This window comes from Durio zibethinus, chromosome 6, assembly GCF_047325235.1.
Source record: "Durio zibethinus cultivar Kanyao isolate XHJ-2024 chromosome 6, ASM4732523v1, whole genome shotgun sequence".
In the NCBI taxonomy this organism is placed as follows: Eukaryota; Viridiplantae; Streptophyta; class Magnoliopsida; order Malvales; family Malvaceae; genus Durio; species Durio zibethinus.
This window is the reverse complement of record NC_143167.1, coordinates 23807055-23828237: the sequence shown is the minus strand read 5'-3', so window position 1 is coordinate 23828237 and position 21183 is coordinate 23807055. Positions and strand designations below refer to the sequence as shown.

At 31.9% G+C, this 21183-nt stretch overlaps 1 protein-coding gene across 3 annotated transcripts; it reads left to right on the top strand.

The window, feature by feature from the left end:
- The first annotated feature begins 4556 nt into the window (after nucleotides 1–4556).
- LOC111285274 ((DL)-glycerol-3-phosphatase 2-like) lies at nucleotides 4557–20961 on the top strand. Of its 3 annotated transcripts, none has more exons than XM_022874622.2 (6): nucleotides 4557–4847; nucleotides 5720–5944; nucleotides 11770–11830; nucleotides 12001–12148; nucleotides 12877–12956; nucleotides 20545–20686. In XM_022874622.2, the coding sequence occupies exons 1-6, from the start codon at nucleotides 4778–4780 to the stop codon at nucleotides 20570–20572; spliced, it is 612 nt and encodes a 203-aa protein (XP_022730357.1). In that variant the 5' UTR covers nucleotides 4557–4777; the 3' UTR covers nucleotides 20573–20686. The 3 variants fall into 3 exon arrangements, with proteins under 3 accessions (XP_022730357.1, XP_022730355.1, XP_022730354.1); XM_022874620.2 differs by having other exon boundaries at nucleotides 4559–4847; nucleotides 5720–5929; nucleotides 20647–20961; XM_022874619.2 differs by having other exon boundaries at nucleotides 4561–4847; nucleotides 20647–20961.
- The last annotated feature ends 222 nt before the right edge of the window (nucleotides 20962–21183 follow it).

Here is a 21183-nt window from a genome sequence, read left to right as displayed (position 1 = left end):
ATTTGATTTCATATATATTTTAAAATATTTTATATAATAGATTATATTGAATAATTTCCTTTTATATTTTCAATGGGCTTTCCTTTCATATATATATATATATATGTTGTACTTTTACAATTAAGAGTTTTATAAACCCTAAAAACTATGTTTTAAGGTAATTTTCTAATATTTATGATTATATGTCGGTAAATTAATATAAATTATTTAATTTCTTATTGAAAGACCAAATAAATTATTGACTTACCTTGTATATATATGTGTGTGTGTGTTGTACTATTACAAATAATAGTTTCTATAAATCCTAAAAACTAAGTTTTAAGGTAATTTTCTTATATTTATGATCATATGTCTGTAAATTAATATAAATTATTTAATTTCATATTGAAAGATCAAATATATTAGAGAATACTTTGTTTTACTTTCCTTTTATGTTTGAAACTATCTTTTATATTGGAGCCATTCAAATTCATATTTTAAAAGTAAATATAATTCAAATAAGAACAATAGTTAACAATAATTCCAATACTTACGACCATACAAATATTTTAATTAACTGTCAATAAAAAATTATTATACAATTCATATTGTAAATCCTTCTTTTCCTTTTAAGATAAATACATTAAATATTCATATTTAAAACCTTGCTATTATGTCCTTGTTCACTATTATAACTAAATAACTTAACCCTCAATGACTTTCAGATTGTAGCTTTTCTAGCATTTAGATTATTATTTTTTTTTTGTATTTGCAAGAATTTTTATTTTTGTACAAATTGTAATTCTTATAGAATGAAAAAAGTTAACATGCCGTTACCCTTTTACATTGTCAGATTTATTGTTTATAACTTTTTCTTTATCTTTTTATATCTCTTCATTATATTTCTTCACAAATTATTTTAGACAATGCACTTACATATATTTTTATGAACAAATCTAGTGAGAACCACCCATATTTCTATCTTATTGGAGCCATAAAAAATATTGGAGATAAAAGTTGTGATACGTTTCTAGGCTATAAAACTTTCTAGGCCATAAAGGTTTTCAACTCAAATTTCATATCAACAAAACTTTTGGATAATCATCTATATTTAGTTATTTTCAAAAATAAAAATTTTCATGGTTTTGGTTTTTAATAATTTTAAATATCTACTTTTTCCTAAACATAGGGAGGAAAATTGCTCAAACTTTCGAGGATATCACCTAAGCTTTCTTTAATAGAAAAAAATTCATTTAATCTGCTTTGAATGGTATAACATTTAAAAAATTTGATGATTCAACTTGATTGATGGAGAAAACTATGTATATATAGGAAATTATTGGACAAATAAATCAATTAAAAATCAAATAACAATTATGCATAAATGACAATAAGAAGAATAGATCTTTGTCTTGAAAACATCTGGCATTAATTAAATTCAAATATAACAATATACTTTTCTTTCAAACTATCATTATTAAGGAAAATTAAACTTGAAATTTTTGTAAGAAAATGAAATATATAAATATTAATATCTTAATTTCATGTTAAAACTTGAAAGTAAAGGAAATGATAAACATTGGCATGAAATGTTGAAGAATGGCGGGGCAAAATAATAAGCGTTATTTTTTAATGTAATTGAACTGCCAAAGTGTTTCGTATATGTGTATATATATATATACATTTATTACTATACATTTATTAACTGTAACAATTATTAATTATTGTTATCACTTTAAAATTTGGTCATGAACTCATGTCTAATAACAAGCACATATATATTAAAAATGCTTAATTTTTCTTTTAATTTTTTAGTATTCAATAGTGCAATAAACATGGGGATACAAGGGGATATCATATAAATTAACTTGCACATAGTATATGGTTTTACGATTTTTTTACTTCAAAATATATATATATATATATGCATATTAATATGTGATTACGAGTTATAAATGTATATAAAATAATAAATATAAAATTTTCTTTTTAAATGCTTTCTTATAATAAAAGTCAAAAGATTAGATTAGATTTCCATATGTAAAAACTTTAACATTTGATGTAGATCATATGTAACAAGATATTTTTGAAATTTTACCAAAAAGTATATACACGGGGATGGAGTTATTTTTATTATTCTAAGATATAAAATTATAGATTTTTTAAATATACTTAACTTATCTTTAGTTGATCAAAGTAAACATGAAAAGTTGTACTGATATTTTTACAAAACATGAAGACATGTTAAAAATGAAACAAATTTGAGTGTATGCAAAATTTTATATAAACATATTTATTATTTTTTTTATTTAACAACATTTTTCATTGAATATTTGAAGTTTTTTTTTTAAATAAAAAGTTTATTTTATGTATATAGAGATCTACAAAATTAATTTAGTTTTGCACATTTTCATACTTTTTATACCATTTATATTTGATTAATCAAATTGTTGGATGTCATGCTTTATTAATGTATTCATGTAAATCATGCATTTTGAAATTTTAGTTAATTAAAAATGTTTAACTATTTGTTTTGTAATAAAAATTTTCAAATGTTAAATATATTTCTCAATTTGTATGATAGAGATATCTAAGTGATTTAAAACTTTATGTGCATAATATGTACAAGTACATTGATTTGAAAATTTTTAATGTTTGGGTTTTGTTAAAATATTAATCATACTTAAAGCTATAAAAATAAATCAAACTAATTAATTTTATACCTACATAAAATATTATATATTATTATATAATGAACATTTATTTATGTTTGTATGTTTATAAACCTTAAAAATAATCGCATATCACACGAGTCATAAACTAGTTACATTAAATCTTAAGAACCTGTTATTCTCTTTATGTTTGTATGATTTTATTTTTATATATAAGGTATAATTTGATTAAAAGCTTCATAAATAACAATTAGATTAAATTTTAATAGAGCAAAATCACTTAAATATAATTAATATAAACTTAAATATAATTAATATAAACAAAGATCTTCTGAGTGATTTTAATTTTTTTCATAGCAACCATCTGCATTTTAGGTTATCTGTATATATTGTGCGAGGTTATGAAGTAGCCAAGTAGCTAGATTTGTTGATATATTTAAAGTTTTATTTTTTTAAATTTAATTTAGTTTTTAAATTTTTGTATTAATTTAATTTATGAAGTTAGCTAGTTTTAAAAATAGATAACAATAAAAATAACTAAAATAATTAATTGAATAAACTAAATAATAAAAATAAAATTTTAAGGAAGTTTCCTAAAAATGTGGATTTTTGAAAAGGTTGTGATTGGCAATTTTTCCAAAATTTTCGTAAGTGAAAAATAAATCATGGGCAATTATCTAAAATGTTTGGGAGATTTGAAGACTATTTTCAGGTGAGTTAATTCTAAATAATTATAAATAAATAGGATAAAACAATTTTAAAAATTGCATCATTAAAATTAAGAAATTTTTTTATTTTCATAGATAAATTAATTATCGATAAAAATGATAACAAAAAAATGGAATATAATTATTTTTAAATAATGAAAAAATATATAATAAATATTATATGTTTGCAATTCAAAACAATACACCTACTCATAAATAAATATTTGTAATCCAAATGTATAAACAACTTAAATCAAGGGTGGAGCAATTGGATTTGAAACATCCAAACAAATGCCCCCCTTTTTTATTTTGGGTATAAAAGGAGGCCCAGCTGTAATTGAAATTATTTGAGCTCCATTGTTACATGATCAAAACCTAGGGAAGAGCTCCATTTTTTAAAAATAATTAATAGTGTTGAAAAGATTTTTATGGAAGTGAAGAGAGGATTTAAAATTTTTTTTGATATATTTATTATTAAATATAAAATATCAAAATATTTAAAATATAATAAAGCTAAACTAAAAGAATAAAAATATATTTTTTATTTGACACATCAAGCTTCCAAACTTTAAGCCAAACAAAAAATATGATAAAATCATATACACAATATAATAAAGCCTAAACTAAAAAAGCAAAAAAGTATAATAAAGGCAAATTAAAAAATATAATAAGACCTAAACTTAAAAAGTAAAAAAAATATAATTAAGCCTAGATTAATAAAGGGAAAAATATGATTTTTAATTATATAAATTAATCATAATGAAACAATAATTATTTTGAAAAAATATTTCTTAAGAAGGAATTTTTTAGACAACTAAAAAGTTTCATTTTTTAAAACATTTTCTTAAATAAAAATAATTATGAATTCTTATGAAAAATATCGAGAGGATCCAAAATTTATTTTATTTGGATATGTTTATTATTAAATATAAAATATAAAAATATAATAAATATAATAAAACCTAAACTTTCACAACATAACACAAAAAATATAAAAAAAATGTAATAGTAGCATATTAAATTTTTTAATTTTAATATATTTATAATATTTAACATGTAGATTAAAAAAATTTATTATGATTTTTAAGTTAAAAACAAACATGTATATAAAAATAATGAAAAAACCTTTAATAAAATCAATTCACCCCAACGAAGTGGGGCCGAATTCTAGCTTGTTTAATATCTAACCAAAAGGGTTCAGGTTCACCGGGTCGAGCAGATAAACCAATCCTATACAGGTCTAGCCGTTTGGTGGAAGGCATATATAATATTATCCGGGAATGCCGGGAATCTGATTCCGAGCATCACACTCTCTAAAGTTACGTAGTTGAGCGAGCGAATCGCAAATCAACACTCTCTCTCTCTCTCAAAAAAAAAAAAAAAAAAAAAAAATCCAGCCAAAACCACAACTGATTTTCAATGGCGGCTGTTTCAGGCGAAAGACCCACCATTACTCACGTCATCTTCGACATGGACGGTCTCTTACTTGGTAATTCCATCCCTGCATTTGCTTTCTTTTCTTTTCCATATTATATTTTACTTCCATCTCAGCTTTTTCAATTCCCATCTTCCTCCCCACCCTCACTCAATGTTACCTGACTCAAAAATCTAAACAATGTAGTTGCTATTCAGACCCAATTTATCAGTGCTGATTCCAAATACTTTGCAAGAAAAAAACTTTTTGATCTTTAGTCCTATGCATCAGATACTAAACCAATACTTCTCTGTGTTGTTTGATTTCTTGAAATCCTATTATTAATTTCTTTTAGTCTTTGGAGGGCAGAGTCCTGTGCCTTAATCTTTTTTTCTAGTCGGTATCATAATTCCTCCTGGGTTCGATGTCTGCATTCCTAATTATCTTCCTTCATTCTGGCAATGAAGTTGATGATATTTGATCCCTAAGAAAATGCTTAAATTGATCACAGTTTAGCTAAGGGAAAGCTACTTGTGCTTTTCTTCATATTTCTTTTGTTTGCAGCGATTATATTAGATACGATAATGTATCACATCATATGAGCATGTGGAGTTATTCTGTTGGTGGGTGTTGTTTTGTGCTAGACATTTGGTAAACAGAAGCCTTGTTTTGCATATTTACCCCAAACATAGTTAGCTGTTCTGTTCACTGGTAATATTATCCGAATATATAGATTTTACTTTGTTGGAAGTTGCTGGCTAAGTGACTTCCCACTCTCCAATATTTTGATTTGCTTTGGTGATAGATGGCTAACAAATTTGTGCTAAGTTCTTGTTGTATTTGGCAGTTGCTTCTACTTATAGAACGTTTAAATTGTCGGGTATATAAAAACTATTCTTGGAAACAAACTAAAAGTCTGATATAATGCCTACTATTGTCTTCTGCAGACACAGAGAAGTTCTACACTGAAGTCCAGGAAATTATTCTTGCTAGATTTAATAAAACTTTTGATTGGTCTCTTAAGGCAAAAATGATGGGTAAGAAAGCAATAGAAGCAGCTCGAGTCTTTGTTGAAGAGACTGGGATCAGTGATTCTCTTTCAGCTGAGGATTTCCTTGAAGAAAGAGAGGCAATGCTGCAAAGTTTGTTTCCAACTAGTGAGCTCATGCCAGGTTTTTTTTTTTTTTTTTAACAACATTCATCTTTCAGTTAATTATTTATCAAAATATTAGTTCAAAATTTCTATTTAACTTAATTATTATAACTTAAAAGTGATAATAATTAATCAAAAGACACAAATCCAAGCTATTTTAAAATTGCATTTTGTGGAATACAATATCTTCTTATCTTTGTGGCAATGCTAATAATAGTTGTAGACTTTGCAATGCTGATTATTTAGCAATTTTCCACTCTTATGTATCATAATTTCAATTTTTTATCAGTTAAAGTTCAATAAGTGATTCTTTTTGTTAGAATTAAGGCTTTAGAGAACAACTTAATAATTCCTTGGGTTAGCCTTTCGTTATATAGATAATGCTAAGGAAAGAGAATCAATTACAAATTACACATTAATGCTCCCAATTAATCCCTCCTAAACTGTTTCCCATGGAATATTCCCATAATATTCCAACTCACACACATGCATACACTAACACTACCCTTCAAGCTGGAGCATATATATCAGTCATGCTCAGCTTGTTACATATATAGTGAACTCAAACTTCTAGAAGTGACTTCGTAAGAATATCGGCTAGTTGTTCCCCTGTGCTCACATGCTTCGATAATATTGTTCCACTCTGCAACTTTTCCCTAATGAAATGACAATCAACTTCTATATCGTTGGTTCTTTAATGAAATATTGGATTGGAAGCAATATGAATCGCCACCTAATTATCACACCATAACTTTGTAGGGGTCCAAATTGAAAGCTCAATTTTATTTAAGAATCGAACCATCCATGATACCTCTGTTGTAGCCAAAGCCATGGCTCTATACTTTGCTTTTGCGCTAGACCTAGCAACTATTTACTGCTTCTTGCTCTTCTAGGACACCAGATTAATCCTAAGGAAGATAGCAAAACCAAATGTAGATTTTCTATCTATAGGAGAGCCTGCCCAATCTGCCTCTACATAGGCTTGAATACCCCTATCACTAGTAGATCTATAGAGTATCCCCTTTTCAAGATTTCTTAACAAATATCGGAGGATACGCATCGCTGCTCTCCAATGAGTATCTTTGAGAGCTATCGAGAATTGACTAACCACACTAATTGAAAAAGATATATTAGGTCTTGTCATAGTCAGGTAATTCAATTTTTCCACTAGTCTACTGTAAGGTGTGGGATCAAGTAAAGTGCTATCTTCTAGAGAAAGCTTGATACTTGGATCCTTCGTTGTGTCACTTGGCTTAGCATGGAACAAACTTGCATCTTTCAAAATATCTAGCACATACATCCTTTGAGATATAAAGATTCCCTTTTTACACCCTGCAACTTCAATACCCAGAAAATATTTCAATTGACCAAGATCCTTGGTTTCAAACTAGGACTTAAGATATATCTTGCGTCCATCAATATCTGCACTATCACTACCAATGATGATGATATCATCTACATACACTCCCAACAATATAAGGCCAAAAATCTGTCGAATATAAAATACTAAATGATCCTTCTCACTTTGCTGCATGCCATACTGAACAAGAGCTGCACTAAATTTGCTGAACCACGCACGTGGAGATTGCTTCAAACCATACAGAGACCTACACAAATAGCACACCTTCCCAGAGTCTCCTTAAGCAACAAGCCCCCGTGGTTGCTCCATATATACCTCATCAGTCTAGACACTATGTAGGAAGGCATTCTTCACGTCCAACTTATATAATGCCCATTTATATGTAGCGACAAAAATGAGAAATAGGCGAATAGATGTCATCTTTGCCACTTGTGAAAAAGTATCAAAATAATCTACTCCATATGTTTGTGTATATCCCTTCGCTACTAGCCTTGCCTTCAATCTAGCCAATGAACCATCAGGATTCAATTTTGTGGTGTAAACCCACTTGCACCCAATAGCTTGCTTCCCTTCTGGTAGGGAAACCAAGCCCCATGTATGGTTGGTCTCTAGGGCCATCATCTAATCCTCCATAGCCTTACGCCATCCTAAATCTGCAAAAGCATCACAAAGAGTATTACGCATCCTGAATCTACAAAAGCATCACAAAGTGTACACAGCATAGTAATAGCATCAATTGTGGCAATACAAGTATGAAGTTGAGTAGAAAGTCCTTTGTATAAGGGCGTGTATAAAGGAAAATTTTTGCAAGTTCACGTACCTTTCCATAGAGCAATTGATACATCTTTAGCCATAGTGTATCGAGGTGGATCCATCAATGGAGAGACTATCTTGATAGGGGAAGTTTCCTTAGGTGGATGTACGCAGGTCCTTTTAGTGTACGTATGACCAAATCGAGTATTTGGGCATGGCTCAGAAGGAGATGCATTGACTGGTGTACTATGTATCTGATAGATGAGAAAATCTTTTTCTTCTGATATGATAAGTGATGGATGAGATTGTAGTACCGAAGGAAAAGGAACCAACTCATGAAACGTGACATCTGTTGAAATAATAAAGCAACCAAGGTCTAGAGAGTAGCATCGATACCTTTTCTAGACATGTAAATAACCTAGGAAGATACACTTAAGGGAATGTGAGTCTAATTTAGTGCAACCCGGATAAGTGTAACGAACGAAACATGTGCGCCCAAACACCTTGAGGGAGATTGGAAATAAGGGACGATCAGGACACAATACTTGAAGATGAACTTTTCTTTCAAGAATCGAGGATGGCAAACGATTTATAAGATAGCACGCTGTGGGGACAGCTTCACTCCAAAACACCTTAGAGACCTTCATTTGAAACAAAAAAGCTCTAGCCACTTCCCACAAATGACGATTCTTCCTTTCAACAATCCCATTTTGCTGTGGGTATTTGTACACAATGACTGATGAACAATATCTTTTGCATTTAGGAATTTAACAATCTTTGTAGAAAAATACTCTTCTCCATTATCACTCTGTAAAATTTTGATAGACTTACCGAATTAATTCTATATTTCTGCATGAAAAGTAGTGAAGACAGAGAATAATTCGGAGCAGTTTCGCAACAAATGCAACCAACAAACTCATGAATAATCATCAACAAATGTCTCAAAGTATCTATAATCAGATTTCGAAATAATAGGACAAGGCCCCCATACATCAGAATGAATCACAACAAAAGGAAACTTTTCTCTTTTATTAAATCGAGGTCGATAAGACACTCTGTCCAGTTTGGCAAACTTGCAAGATTCACAATCAAAACTAAAAGATGATAAATGGGGACACATAGCTTGTAAAGTTGACATGGATGGATGACCAAAACGACAATGAGACTCATAAGCTGATAACAATTCTCCTGAGTATGTCATTAATCTAGACTGTATCTTCTGAATGTCATCAAGCACATAAAGACCTTCAATCCTTCCCCTACCAATAGTCTGCTTCGTCAACAGATCTTGAAAAACACAATAAGTGGGAAAGAAGGAGACACTGCAATTCAAATTCCTTGTAATCTAACTAACTGAAAGTAAGTTAAAAGGATAAGAAGGGACATATGGCATAGAATGTAAAGGTAACACGGATATAGGTCAAGCCTTGCCACTCCCCACAATATCTATAGAGTTTCCATCAGCAACCAAAACAAACCATTTCCCCATCATAGGAGTATATGAATAAAGAGTACCTGTAACTCATCATGTGATCCGAAGTTCCTGAATCAATCACCCAAGTCTTTGAGGGGGTAGCCGGGCATGTAGTAGATTTACTTTGTATAAAAGTTGCTGTTGGAGAGGAGATTGAAGTCTGATTCTGAAGTATTTGAATAAGCTTGTCATACTCGTCCTGGGATAACTAAACTCCTTTCTCCTCTTGCTACTGGGTTTAAAGTGCAGCATCAGTCACATATGCTGTTAGTGGGCCAGAATTGCCCCGAAGCCGCGGACAAAAATTTCGTAAGTGTCTCTACTGTCCATAATAATAGTAGGACCGTGTGTCTCCTCTACTACCACATCCTCTACCTCATCCACCATGTCCACTGAGTGGTACTTGCCTTTCACATTGTGGGGCCACAAATACTAGCTTGTCTTCCTGTGGAGGATCATGCTAGGTGACCTTGCTCGAACACTTATAAGCATCTAGTAAAGAAAGTGGATCTCTGCCTACTAACATCTGAGTACTAGCACCGGCGTACTTCTTCCTCAATCCTACTAAGAAAAACACTACAGCTAGAGCCTCTTGTTGCTCCTGGTTTGTCTTCAAATCAGTAAACAAGGGCTTGAGTTCATTAAACTTGTCATATACCTCCTTGAACGCAAGAAAATATTTCCTCAAGCTGTTATTGGATTGCACCATTCTAGTCCATGCCCTGATAACATTTGAGATCCTCTACCAATTCTCAGATTTTGCATAAACAATTTTTAAAGCATCCCAAAGTCATTTGTGAAGTATTGATTGAATATCAACTTGACTCATCGTTGGAGCCATCAAGTTTCTCATCTGACAACTGTGAGCTTGTGATAATCTCTTGAGTTATCACCTTTGATGCAGTTGCCTCCTCCTTGGCCATGGCTACAAAACCTTCTACCTTCAGAACACAATTGGTAATCTTTCAATTGGGTAACACAACCCCTAATCAACAACTAGAAATTTTGTCCCTACTTCTGCAACCACGCTCTACACCAAGAAGAACTTATCTCCCTTAATCTATCATTCACAAAGAAGTTGCAACCCTTTCTTCTTGTAGCCTTTGAGAATAAGGGGGTAGGCCCCTTTCAACTAATGAAGGATTGCTGAAAAGGAAGGAAAAGTTTTAAGTACATAGCTTTAGGGTTGCGAGGTCAAAGTCTATAGTAGCAACTGCTTAGGTGATGATGTAGGAGCTATTGTAGAGGGGGAGCGGCAGCAGCTAGGGTTGTGTTGCTGGCTTTGATACCATGTTAGAATTAAGACTTTAGAGAACAACTTTCTAATCCCTTAGATTAGCCTTTCATTGTATAGACAATACTAAGGAAAGAGAATCAATTACAAATTGCACATTAATGCTCCTAATTAATCCCTCCTAAACTATCTCCCATGGAATATTCCCACAATATTCCAACTCACACACACACGCGCATACACTAATACACTAACACTTTTATCCTGTTGTCCTGGTGTAAGGAATAATTAAGGATCATATTTCTTATTAAAATAATTTAAAAAGGGATTCTTGTTTTGTGTTTTATCAGGTATAAACCACTATCAAGAAAAGTAAGTTAAGATTGCTTAAATATTGTGTTTTGTGAAATTTTCTCATAGGTGAAATGGTGGGAAGCTGAATATGGTATCCTTGCATATTCATGTTGGTTTTGGCTGTCTTGAACTGGTTAATTAAACATCACTATGATGGACTTCTTTCTGATTCCATTTCTACAAAAAGATTTTTCGAGCTATAGAGCAAACACCAAGGTTTAATTTGTTGTTGTTGCCATTAAATCAATCAGAACCAACTTATTTTTGTGTTTTATAAAATTTTAAAATATAATTTCAAGTTATAGAACAGCTTTAATTGATAGCTAGCAGCAGAGGGTAAAGTAGAATATGATGAGAATTCCTGAATGGGAAAGTACAAGGAGGAAAATGGAGGAAAGAAATTCTATGATTCTCACACAAAGGCAACTGAGAAGTTATTTTTAAGGATTCTACATCTGATAATCTTTCATTTTTGAAGCTGCTTCCCCTAATACTTTTAGCAATGAAATCCCATGAATATTTCAAATCTTGTAAAAGAAAAGTAATTCAAAGATCATGAATCTATGAAACTAGATGCCAACAGGGGAAGATATAATTAGTTTTTTATTTTCATTTTCTTATTTATTGCAAATGAGTTAAGTAATAAATTGTTTTAAATTCCTATTCTAGGGGCTAGCCGTTTGATTGAACACTTGCATGCAAAAGGAGTTCCAATTTGCTTGGCAACAGGGTGAGCATTGTCATTTTCAGTTCTTATTCCCTTTTTATTGCTTTATTCACTAACAAACACAGAGTACTTGCACAAGTGTGAATGGTTTTTGCCCTCCTTTACTTTTTAAAAGAAAAAGCTTAAGCTCTTGGAGGGCTATGCAAGAATCACTCACCAGATGTATTTTGCAGAAGCCACAGGCGGCATTTTGAGCTAAAAACACAAAGACATGGTGAACTGTTTAAACTCATGCATCATATTGTTCTTGGTGATGATCCGGAAGTTAAACAAGGGAAGCCATCACCAGATGTATTCCTAGCTGCAGCTAGAAGGTTTGAGGTATAATATTAATCTATCATAGTGTTATCTCTTATAGTCTTGATTATAGTAACATGTGATTTAACATACATAAAGATTTTTTTTTGTTTTATTACTTGTTATATGAGAAGTAAAAAAAAGTGGTAAGAAAGAAGAACATAGAAGTGATTTTAAGTTAAGTTCTTACCCTTTGCTTGTTTGGATTTGATAGATCTAGTAAGGAGAGAAAAAAGACAATTTAAAACAATAGGAATTTAAAATAAATATGCTATTCATGAACATAAGTGCCATATTCAAAAAATAACAAAGGGCTGCCGGTGCGTGAGGCTCATGAATTGCAGAATCTAGGGACTGTCAATGTGTGTAGCGTTACCATGCTTTTCAAAGAGGCTGTTTCTATGTCTTTAACCTGTGACATAATTGCAATGGAGTAACTTTATTATTGTGCCAACTGCCAAGGCTTACCTCATTTAAGAAATTGATTAAAAAAAAATTCTTATTGGCATTTCTCACAAGAATCTATCAACTTTTGAAGGAACTAAAATTGTGCTTAATAAAAAGCTATAAAATGGCAGTATTTATTCTCTTGCAAGAGGAATTTGCCAAATTTTCTCAAATTTGAGTTCTCAGTTTTCTCAATGCAAACATGCTGAATTTCTTCTTGTTTCAATGGCTACCTTTCTATGTTACCTTTGAAATGTCCTAGATCAAGGTTTATAACAACTGATAGATAATTTGTGGATTAACAGGGTGGGCCAATAGGTTCCCAGAAAATTCTTGTGTTTGAAGATGCACCTGCGGGAGTTCATGCAGCCAAAAATGCTGGGATGTAAGTGAATGTGTTTACTGATTAGTTAGTACAATTGATTATTATTTGTTTAATGCTCTAAGTTTTACTATTACTTAGTACAATTGATTATCATATGTTTAATGCTCGAAGTTTTACTTTTGGGATTTTCAATTTGATTAGAGTTTTCTGTTCTTTTATTTTCATTTTATGCTGTTTGAGCTAATTTCATGTAAAATAAGATTTCTTTATTCTATAGGGCTATAATTGTTGAGTATCTTGTAGTATTATCCCCTTAATTAACAATAATCACTCATGGTTAGTGGTCAGTTACATTCTTCACTACCTATGCTAACAAGTTTTATGAAGTACACTGTAAAAATTTCTCTGAGATTACATTTTCATTGCATTTAACATCTGTAAGGATATATTTATGACTAAATTTTAGTTACCAATTGATCATATGTGATTTAATATCTGTTGCAGATTTTTGGTCTGTTGACTTGTCTTTTCACAGCAGTAGTTATTGGTTTGTTTATGCCGCATTTTTACACTTGACCACCTTAATACATGTTGCAAATAACAATACCATTTTACTCATTATCATGGCCAAGTCATCCATGCTTTCCATAAGCACTGCTGAATTTAAACTCTTTTTGTTTTCCCAATAAGTCACCCTTATCAGTTAGGTTTATCTAAAAAGTTTTCATAAACTGCTATCAGAAGTGTTGGGAGGTCTTTGATGGTTCAACTTTTTGGCCAATGTAATAGATGATGAGCCTTTGGTACATTAGGATTAGGAAGACTTTCCAGCTATTCACCTAGTTTCTTCTTTTATCTTTTTAATGGAGATAATGACATTAAATGTTTGCATAATTCCTTTGGTTCTATGTTGAAGCGCTTAAAGTATTAGGGTTGCAATTCTGTTCTATCACAAAAAACCTTTTGGTAAAGATACATGTAAGTTTGAAATGATGCACACTGCATGGTATTAATTGGTTAATGGTTGATGTATAGCTTATTATTCTTGTAGCATATCAACAAGATCATGAACTATCAAGGAGATGACAAAAAATTCCAAAGGGATATAGATCGAATTTGATTATTCCTTTCCCCTCTTATTCTCAATCAGGAAGCAAGTCTCTTAGACATTGTTTGCTATAGAAAACTGTAACTAAGAAATGTGGAAAAAATGAGTCTATAGAAAACTTCTCTGGTTATAATTATACAAGCACCATAGGTTTATACACAGCTAATTAGAGGGTAAACTAAGAAACTAAATCTTTCTAAATTTGATCCCTATAATTAAGGGATTGTTTATCCTAATTTTCTGTCCTTAATTTTAGGGATACAAGTATGTACAGATTACAACTAGTTGTAAGTAAGTGTTTTCCCACACTCCTCCTCAAGCTGGTGAATAAGTGTTTTCCATTCCCAGCTTGGAAATAATTTCCTAAAATGTTGTACTACTGAGACCTTTAGTCAACACATCTGCAAGTTGACCCTTAGTTGATACATACTGCATGCAAATCAACCCACTTCTAGTTTCTCCTTTATGAAGTGCCAGTCTACTTCAATGTGTTTTGTTTTGTCATTTTGCATAAGATTGTGTGCAATGCTTATTGCATACTTGTTATCATAGTGGAGCCTCACTGGTCCATCCACTTGATCTTCAAGTCTTCTAGGATAATCTTTAACCTTAGTAGTTCACAAATTCCTTGAGCCATTGCTATAAACTCTACTTCAGCACTTGATCTTGCCACCTCATTATGTTTTTTACTCCTTCAATTTACAAGATTACCACCTAGAAAAGTGTTGTAGTCTGAGGTAAATCTTCTATTAGTTACTGAACCTGCATAATCAGTATCTGTATTTGCCTCTAGTACCAGTCCCAAATTTCGTTTGAACAAGATACCTCCCCCAAGATTTGGCCTTCAAAAAGTGTGGTTTACGATAGACAGCTTGTAGGTGCACTTCTTTAAGAGTATGCATAAATTGACTTATCACACTCACAGCATATGCTATGTCAGGTGTAGAATGTGAAAGATAAATGACTCTTCCAACTTATCTTTGGTACATCTTTCTATCTATAGTAACATCTTCATTAACTTCTCCAAATTTATGATTAGGATCTATAAGGGTACTTGTAGGTTTACATGTGAGCTTCCCAGTTTCCTTCAAAAGATCTATCACCTATTTCTGTTGTAAGAGGAAAATACCATGTTGTAAGTAAGCTACTTCAATTCCTAAGAAGTACTTCAATCTCCCTAACTCTTTTATCTTAAATTCTCTGGCCAAACACTGTTTTAAAGATTCTCTCTTTTTTTCATCATCTCCGATTACAATTATATCATCAACATATACTAAAAGAATTGTGACTCTCCCTGAATCCCAGTGCTTGATAAATAGCATATGAGCCCTTTGACTCTGCTTTATCTCATTGCTAGCATCACTTTGGCAATTCTCTCGAACCAGGTCCTAGGAGATTGTTTAAGGCTGTATAAAGCCTATTTCAGCTTACATACATTTGTTTGCCTTTAGATGGTCTCCAAATCCTAGTGGAACCTTCATATATATATATATATATATATATATATTCTTCCAAATCACCATGTAGAAAAGCATTTTTTACATCAAATTGTTGAAACTGCCAATTGTAGTTGGAATAGAAATAGTTTTTAAGTCTGCAAGGAAATTTTTGTGAGATGGTGAGAATTTTTCATATGACGCAAAATTAGAGATTGGGTATAATTGATGTTTAATACATTCTCTGGTTCTTTTTCTAATCACAATAGGTAGATCATAATCACTAGTTTTAGTTTTAGTTTTAGGAGATTCATGCTCATTTTGAGAAATGGAGTCAGAGACTGTAGTTACCTTATTTTAAGAGTTTGGATCAGGTTCTTGAACTTGAACCGGTTTTGAAGTTGGAACTTTCCTTCTTGAGTACACCTATAATTCCTTCATAGAATCAAGAATAGTATTATCCTTAGTCATAACTTCTGTGTTTGTAGTAGATTTAGACTTAGATTCAGTGTTTGACTTGAAGTCAAAAGAAATAGGTTTAGACTCAGAAGAATTAATGGGTGAAACTATTTTGGAGGAGGACAAGTTAAGCAAAAAGAAGTTTATATCCATATCTTCAATAAATTACGTCTCCCTTTGAAGATGAGGTTGAGTACAAAATGGTTTACTTTCTTCAAAAGTAATATCTGCAGACACAGAATTTTTTGATAGGAAAATGATAGCACTTATACCCTTTATGAGTTGATGAATACCCCACAAACATACACTTAATTGCTTTTGGATCCAAGTTCTCCCTATTATGATTGTGAACATGAACAAATGATGTACAACCAAATATCCTATGTGTGAGGTTGTTTGTGGTATTAAAGTTGGGAAAGAATTGTGAGAGTAGTTCCATAGGAGTTTTAAATCACAAAACTCTTGAAGGTAACCTATTTATAATTTGTGACAGTGAGAACAGCTTCCTCCAATAGGATTTAGGCACGTTTGCTTGAAAAAGTAAGGATCGGATTGTGGCTAGTAAATAGCTATTTTTCCTCTCCACTCCATTCAAGTCAAAAATACTGTAGAGTATTAACATAACTCATGGATAATCCCTTTTTTTTGGAAATAGATAAATAGACGCTGGATGAAATAATCTCTTGCATTATCCAACCCAAATCTCTTGATTTTCACTCCAAATTGATTTTGTATCATGTTTTGGAAGCTTAAAAACACACTATCCACATCTGAATTGGATTTAAGTAAAAAAATCCAAGAGACCCTGGTACTATCATCTATGAATGAAACAAACCACCTTACACCAGAAATATTAGGAATTGTAGAGGGACCCTAAATGTCACTATGAATCAAGTAAAAAGGAGTAGAACTTCTTTTATTATTAACTAGAAGAGACACATGTCTATGCTTTGCAAATTCACAAAAATCACAATGAAAATTTTTGACATTTAATCCTTTGAACAAAGAAGGAAACATGTTTTTCAAAGTTCCAAGAGAATGATGTCCAAGACGAAAATGATAAAGCTAGATTTTGTCTTTGTTGGGAGATTTTTTAAAAAGAAATGACAAAGCTAAACTATTTTTGATATCACTTGCGTTGTTGAATGTCTCAAGATAGTATAGTCCATCCTTCTTCTTAGCAAGTCCAATCTTCTTCCTCAAACCCTAGTCCTAAATTCATAATAGGAGGGATAAAAGGTCATATTGTAGTTCATGTCTCAAGTAAGTTTTTGTATAGATATTAGATTAGTATACAATCTAGGAACATAAAGAACATTTTTAAGAAAAAATTAGTGATTAATTTGAACATCTCCTAATCCTACCACTATACTAAGTGAACCATCTACAACAACAATTTTCTTATTACTAGGACACAGGGCATATGTACTAATCATCTGTGAATAATGTGTCATGCTCTGTGGATCCTGAGTCAATGACCCAAGAACTTTTAATAGACTTATCCAAGACATTTAATCCATGAGAATTAGAGACTTTACTTGAACTGGAGACCTTACTTGAGTGTGCCAAGGAACATACACCAGGAGCCTTTTCAAGAGTTCGCAATAGGCTTTAGTTTCTCAATCTCTTATTTGTCCAACTTTCCTTATTCCCGATACTTCTCCTGGTTTGACTCCACTGCAGTCTTGTGACCTTGCCCTTGATTTCTTGGCTATCCTCCTTTATAACCCCATTCTTTGCTTGAAGTTGAAGGTTTTCCACTTAGTTTCCAACAAAGATCTTTGTTGTGCCTTGGCTTCTTGCAATAGGTGCACCAAAGATTGTCATGACTTGAGGTTTTAGCCAAATCACCTTTCTCTTTCTCATTGATTGATAATTGTTCCAAGTTTTGGTTCTTCCCACCATTAGACACCATCGCAGATCCTTCTACATGCGGACTGTCAAGCATCACTCCTCTTTTGCTCTGTTCTGCTCTAACCATGGATATCACCTCATTTAAAGAAGGCAGATCCTTTTTTCCAAAAATTTGGACTTTGACTTGATTAAACTCAATATTAAGTCCAGCAAGAAAATCATAGACTTGATCTTTTTCAATAAATTTCTTCAAAGTTGCTGCATCTTCACTGCACTTCATTTCTATGCACCGGCAATGGTCCATCTTTTGCCAAAGATTTTTTAGAAGAATAGCATACTTTGTGACTAACTTATTCCCTTGTTTGAAAGTTGTAGTTGTGACTTTTATCTCATAGGCTTGAGCAGCATCCCTAACTTTGGAGTAGGTTTGCCAAATTGATTCCCAAATGTTTTTGCCTGTGGACAAAAACATGCAAGTGTCACTAGTATCTGGTGTCATAGAATTCCACAGCCATGACATAACCATGGAATCCTTTTCATCCCAAGCCTCAAATTTTGGATCTCCTTTCTTAGGACCAATACCAAGAAGATGGCTAAATTTTCCTTTCCCTTTTAGAAAGGTTTGAACCAATTGAGACCATTTCAAGTAGTTTTTTCTATTCAATCTGTATGCGGCTTGGATATTTTTTAGTTCTCCTATGGTTTGACCAGTTGTCACTTCCTCAAATAAGGTAGTAACGGCAGATTCTGCTATCTCTGACATAGTTATCTTTCTTAGGACTGAAATGAGTCTTGATAATAAAGGTTTAATCAAAGATAATTCTAGGCAATGAGGCCAAAAAGGGGAAAAAAGAATAAAAGACTGAAAGACTTAACATGGTTTGGCTATGAAGGCCTAAAATAGAATTAAGCAATGAAGGTTGAAAAAATTTTCTTCCTAAAAAGAGCCAAAAGCTTTGATACAATGTGGAAAAACTAAATACATAGAAAACTTGTCTGTAGAATTATACAAGCACCATAGGTTCATATATAGCTAACTAGAGGGTAAACTAGGAAACTAAATCTTCCTAAATTTGATCCCTATAATCGAGAGATTGTCTAGTATAATTTTTTGTCCTTAATTCTAGGGATACAAATATATATATATATATATATATAGATTAGAACTAGCTGTAACTAAGTATTTTCCTACAAGAAAGATATTTCCGATCCCTCATCAAAGTTGTTTAGTGGTTATATTTCACAAGTGAAAGGTATTATCAGAAAAGGCTTCATTGTATCCTATGGTTATTTTATTCAACCCCTATTGCATCTGTAGTTTCTTCTTTTATCCTTTTACTGGAGATAATGACAAATGTTTGCATAATTCCTTTGGTTCTAGTTAAAGTATTAGGGTTGCAATTCTGTTCTATCACAAAAAACCTTTCAGTAAAGATCTATTTAAGTTTGAAGTGATGCACACTGTATAGTATTAATTAATTGGTTAATGGTTTATGTATAGCTTATTATTCTTGTTGCATATCAATAGTATCATGAACTATCAAGGAGATGACAGAAAATTCCAGAGAGATATAGATTGATAGATTTTTATTATTCCTTTTCTCTCTCATTCTCAATGAAGAAGTCTCTTAGACATTGTTTTGTTGCAAAAAACCGTAAATAAGAAAGATATTTCCGTTTCCTCATCAAAGGTGTTTAGTGGTTTGATTTCACAAGTAAAAGGTGTCATCATAAAAGCCTTCATTTCATCTTAAGGTTATTCAATTCAACTCCTATTGCATTCCGTGACTGGTGGGGGCGAAATAAGCCTAAAGTAAATTGATATTTGCAGCACACCTTGAAGCCATTTCCTTATACCCCTTGATTTTCTATCTTTAACCCACCGCAAAACTGAAAACCAGTTTGCTATCCAACACAATATTCTATATTAGAGATCGTTCTCTGCATAATTTAGCCTTAAGTGGATATTTCTTTAGCATTATAATACTAGTGGTTAGTGAGTTAGGGCACCATTGGCATGTTCCCCTGGTTTTAGAAATGCTATATTTTTCTTTCTTATTAAGAAGGAGATAGTTTTGTGGTCATTAGATAAATATTCATGTCGCATTTGTCTGTCATGAAATGGCTAACTGCACAAACTCATGCCCTATCCAAGCCATTGTTTCTTGGCATTTTTGTGAGGTCTTGAGCATGTTGCAGCATTTCTTCATAATTTCTAATCATCATGTTAATTTTTCAAATCAACTAGATGGTCCATTGTATACAATCATTTGATGCATCATATTAAGGTCATAGCCATAGGAATGGTATACTGCCAAAGGGGATATTGCCTGACAGTTTTGTGAAGATACATGTGGTTCAAATTAACGAATAACTATTGTCTTAAAATTGTTGTGTGCTGGCTGACTTAAGTAAAATGGGGCATTGCGGGGATTCCACTATGGATATGTAGGAATTGTGAAAATTCACTCTTTCATGGGAGAGGCATGTGTAATTTAATTTTCTTGTGAGGATTGCAACTTAACTGAAGTACGAATATCCTCCGTGATTGTTTAGTAGATTTGGGCTAATAACTATTTTTTGATATGTTGGCAAGTGCACATTAAAAGAACTCATTATTTTCTTATATATATAAGGTACTTTAGTTCATATGGTGAACAAGTCAGTCATCTAACACCATTATTGCATCATTATTCTTCTGAGGCTTGAAGTTCTAATTATTGTTCTTGACAACAAGTTGATATATTCCTCTGTTAGCAAAGCATTTAATCTCGTTTCTTTTGTGGTTCAGATATATTGCCCTTCGTCTAATTGCATGATCCTTTACCATCTAGACTTATAGCTTGTGTAAAGCTGAATATTTCCTCTGAGCTCTCAAAAGTTTTTCCGGCAGGTCTGTGGTTATGGTTCCAGATCCAATGCTCGATAGCTCCCACCATGCCTTAGCAGACCAAGTTCTGAGCTCCTTATCAGATTTCAACCCAAGTGAGTGGGGTTTGCCTGCATTTGAAAGTGCATAAACCTCCCCATGAACCTCGCACCTTCCATTGTCGCAAACAGAAGGAAGACTCTTATCAATTGATTCTTAACCATTATATGCACCTTGATCATTCTTTAACTTAAGGCACATTATTTATTTTCTTTTGAGCTTATTTTGGTTTATAGACGTTAATTAACAGTTATGGAAATTGGAAAGTGATTATCTTTATTACTGATTGCTTTGCCCCCCTTGTCTGGTTTATAATTGAGAAACGTTAAAATATTGATGAATTAAAAAATTATGCGATAAAAATCCGAACGTGCCCTATGTTACGGTTTTAAAGAAGAGTCATAAATCTCACATTGGTTATGTACTAAAGTTAATCTTTGGATGTAAGGGTTTATAATTCTTCAATTTATGAAACGTTTTTTATAAGATAAAATTGTGAGG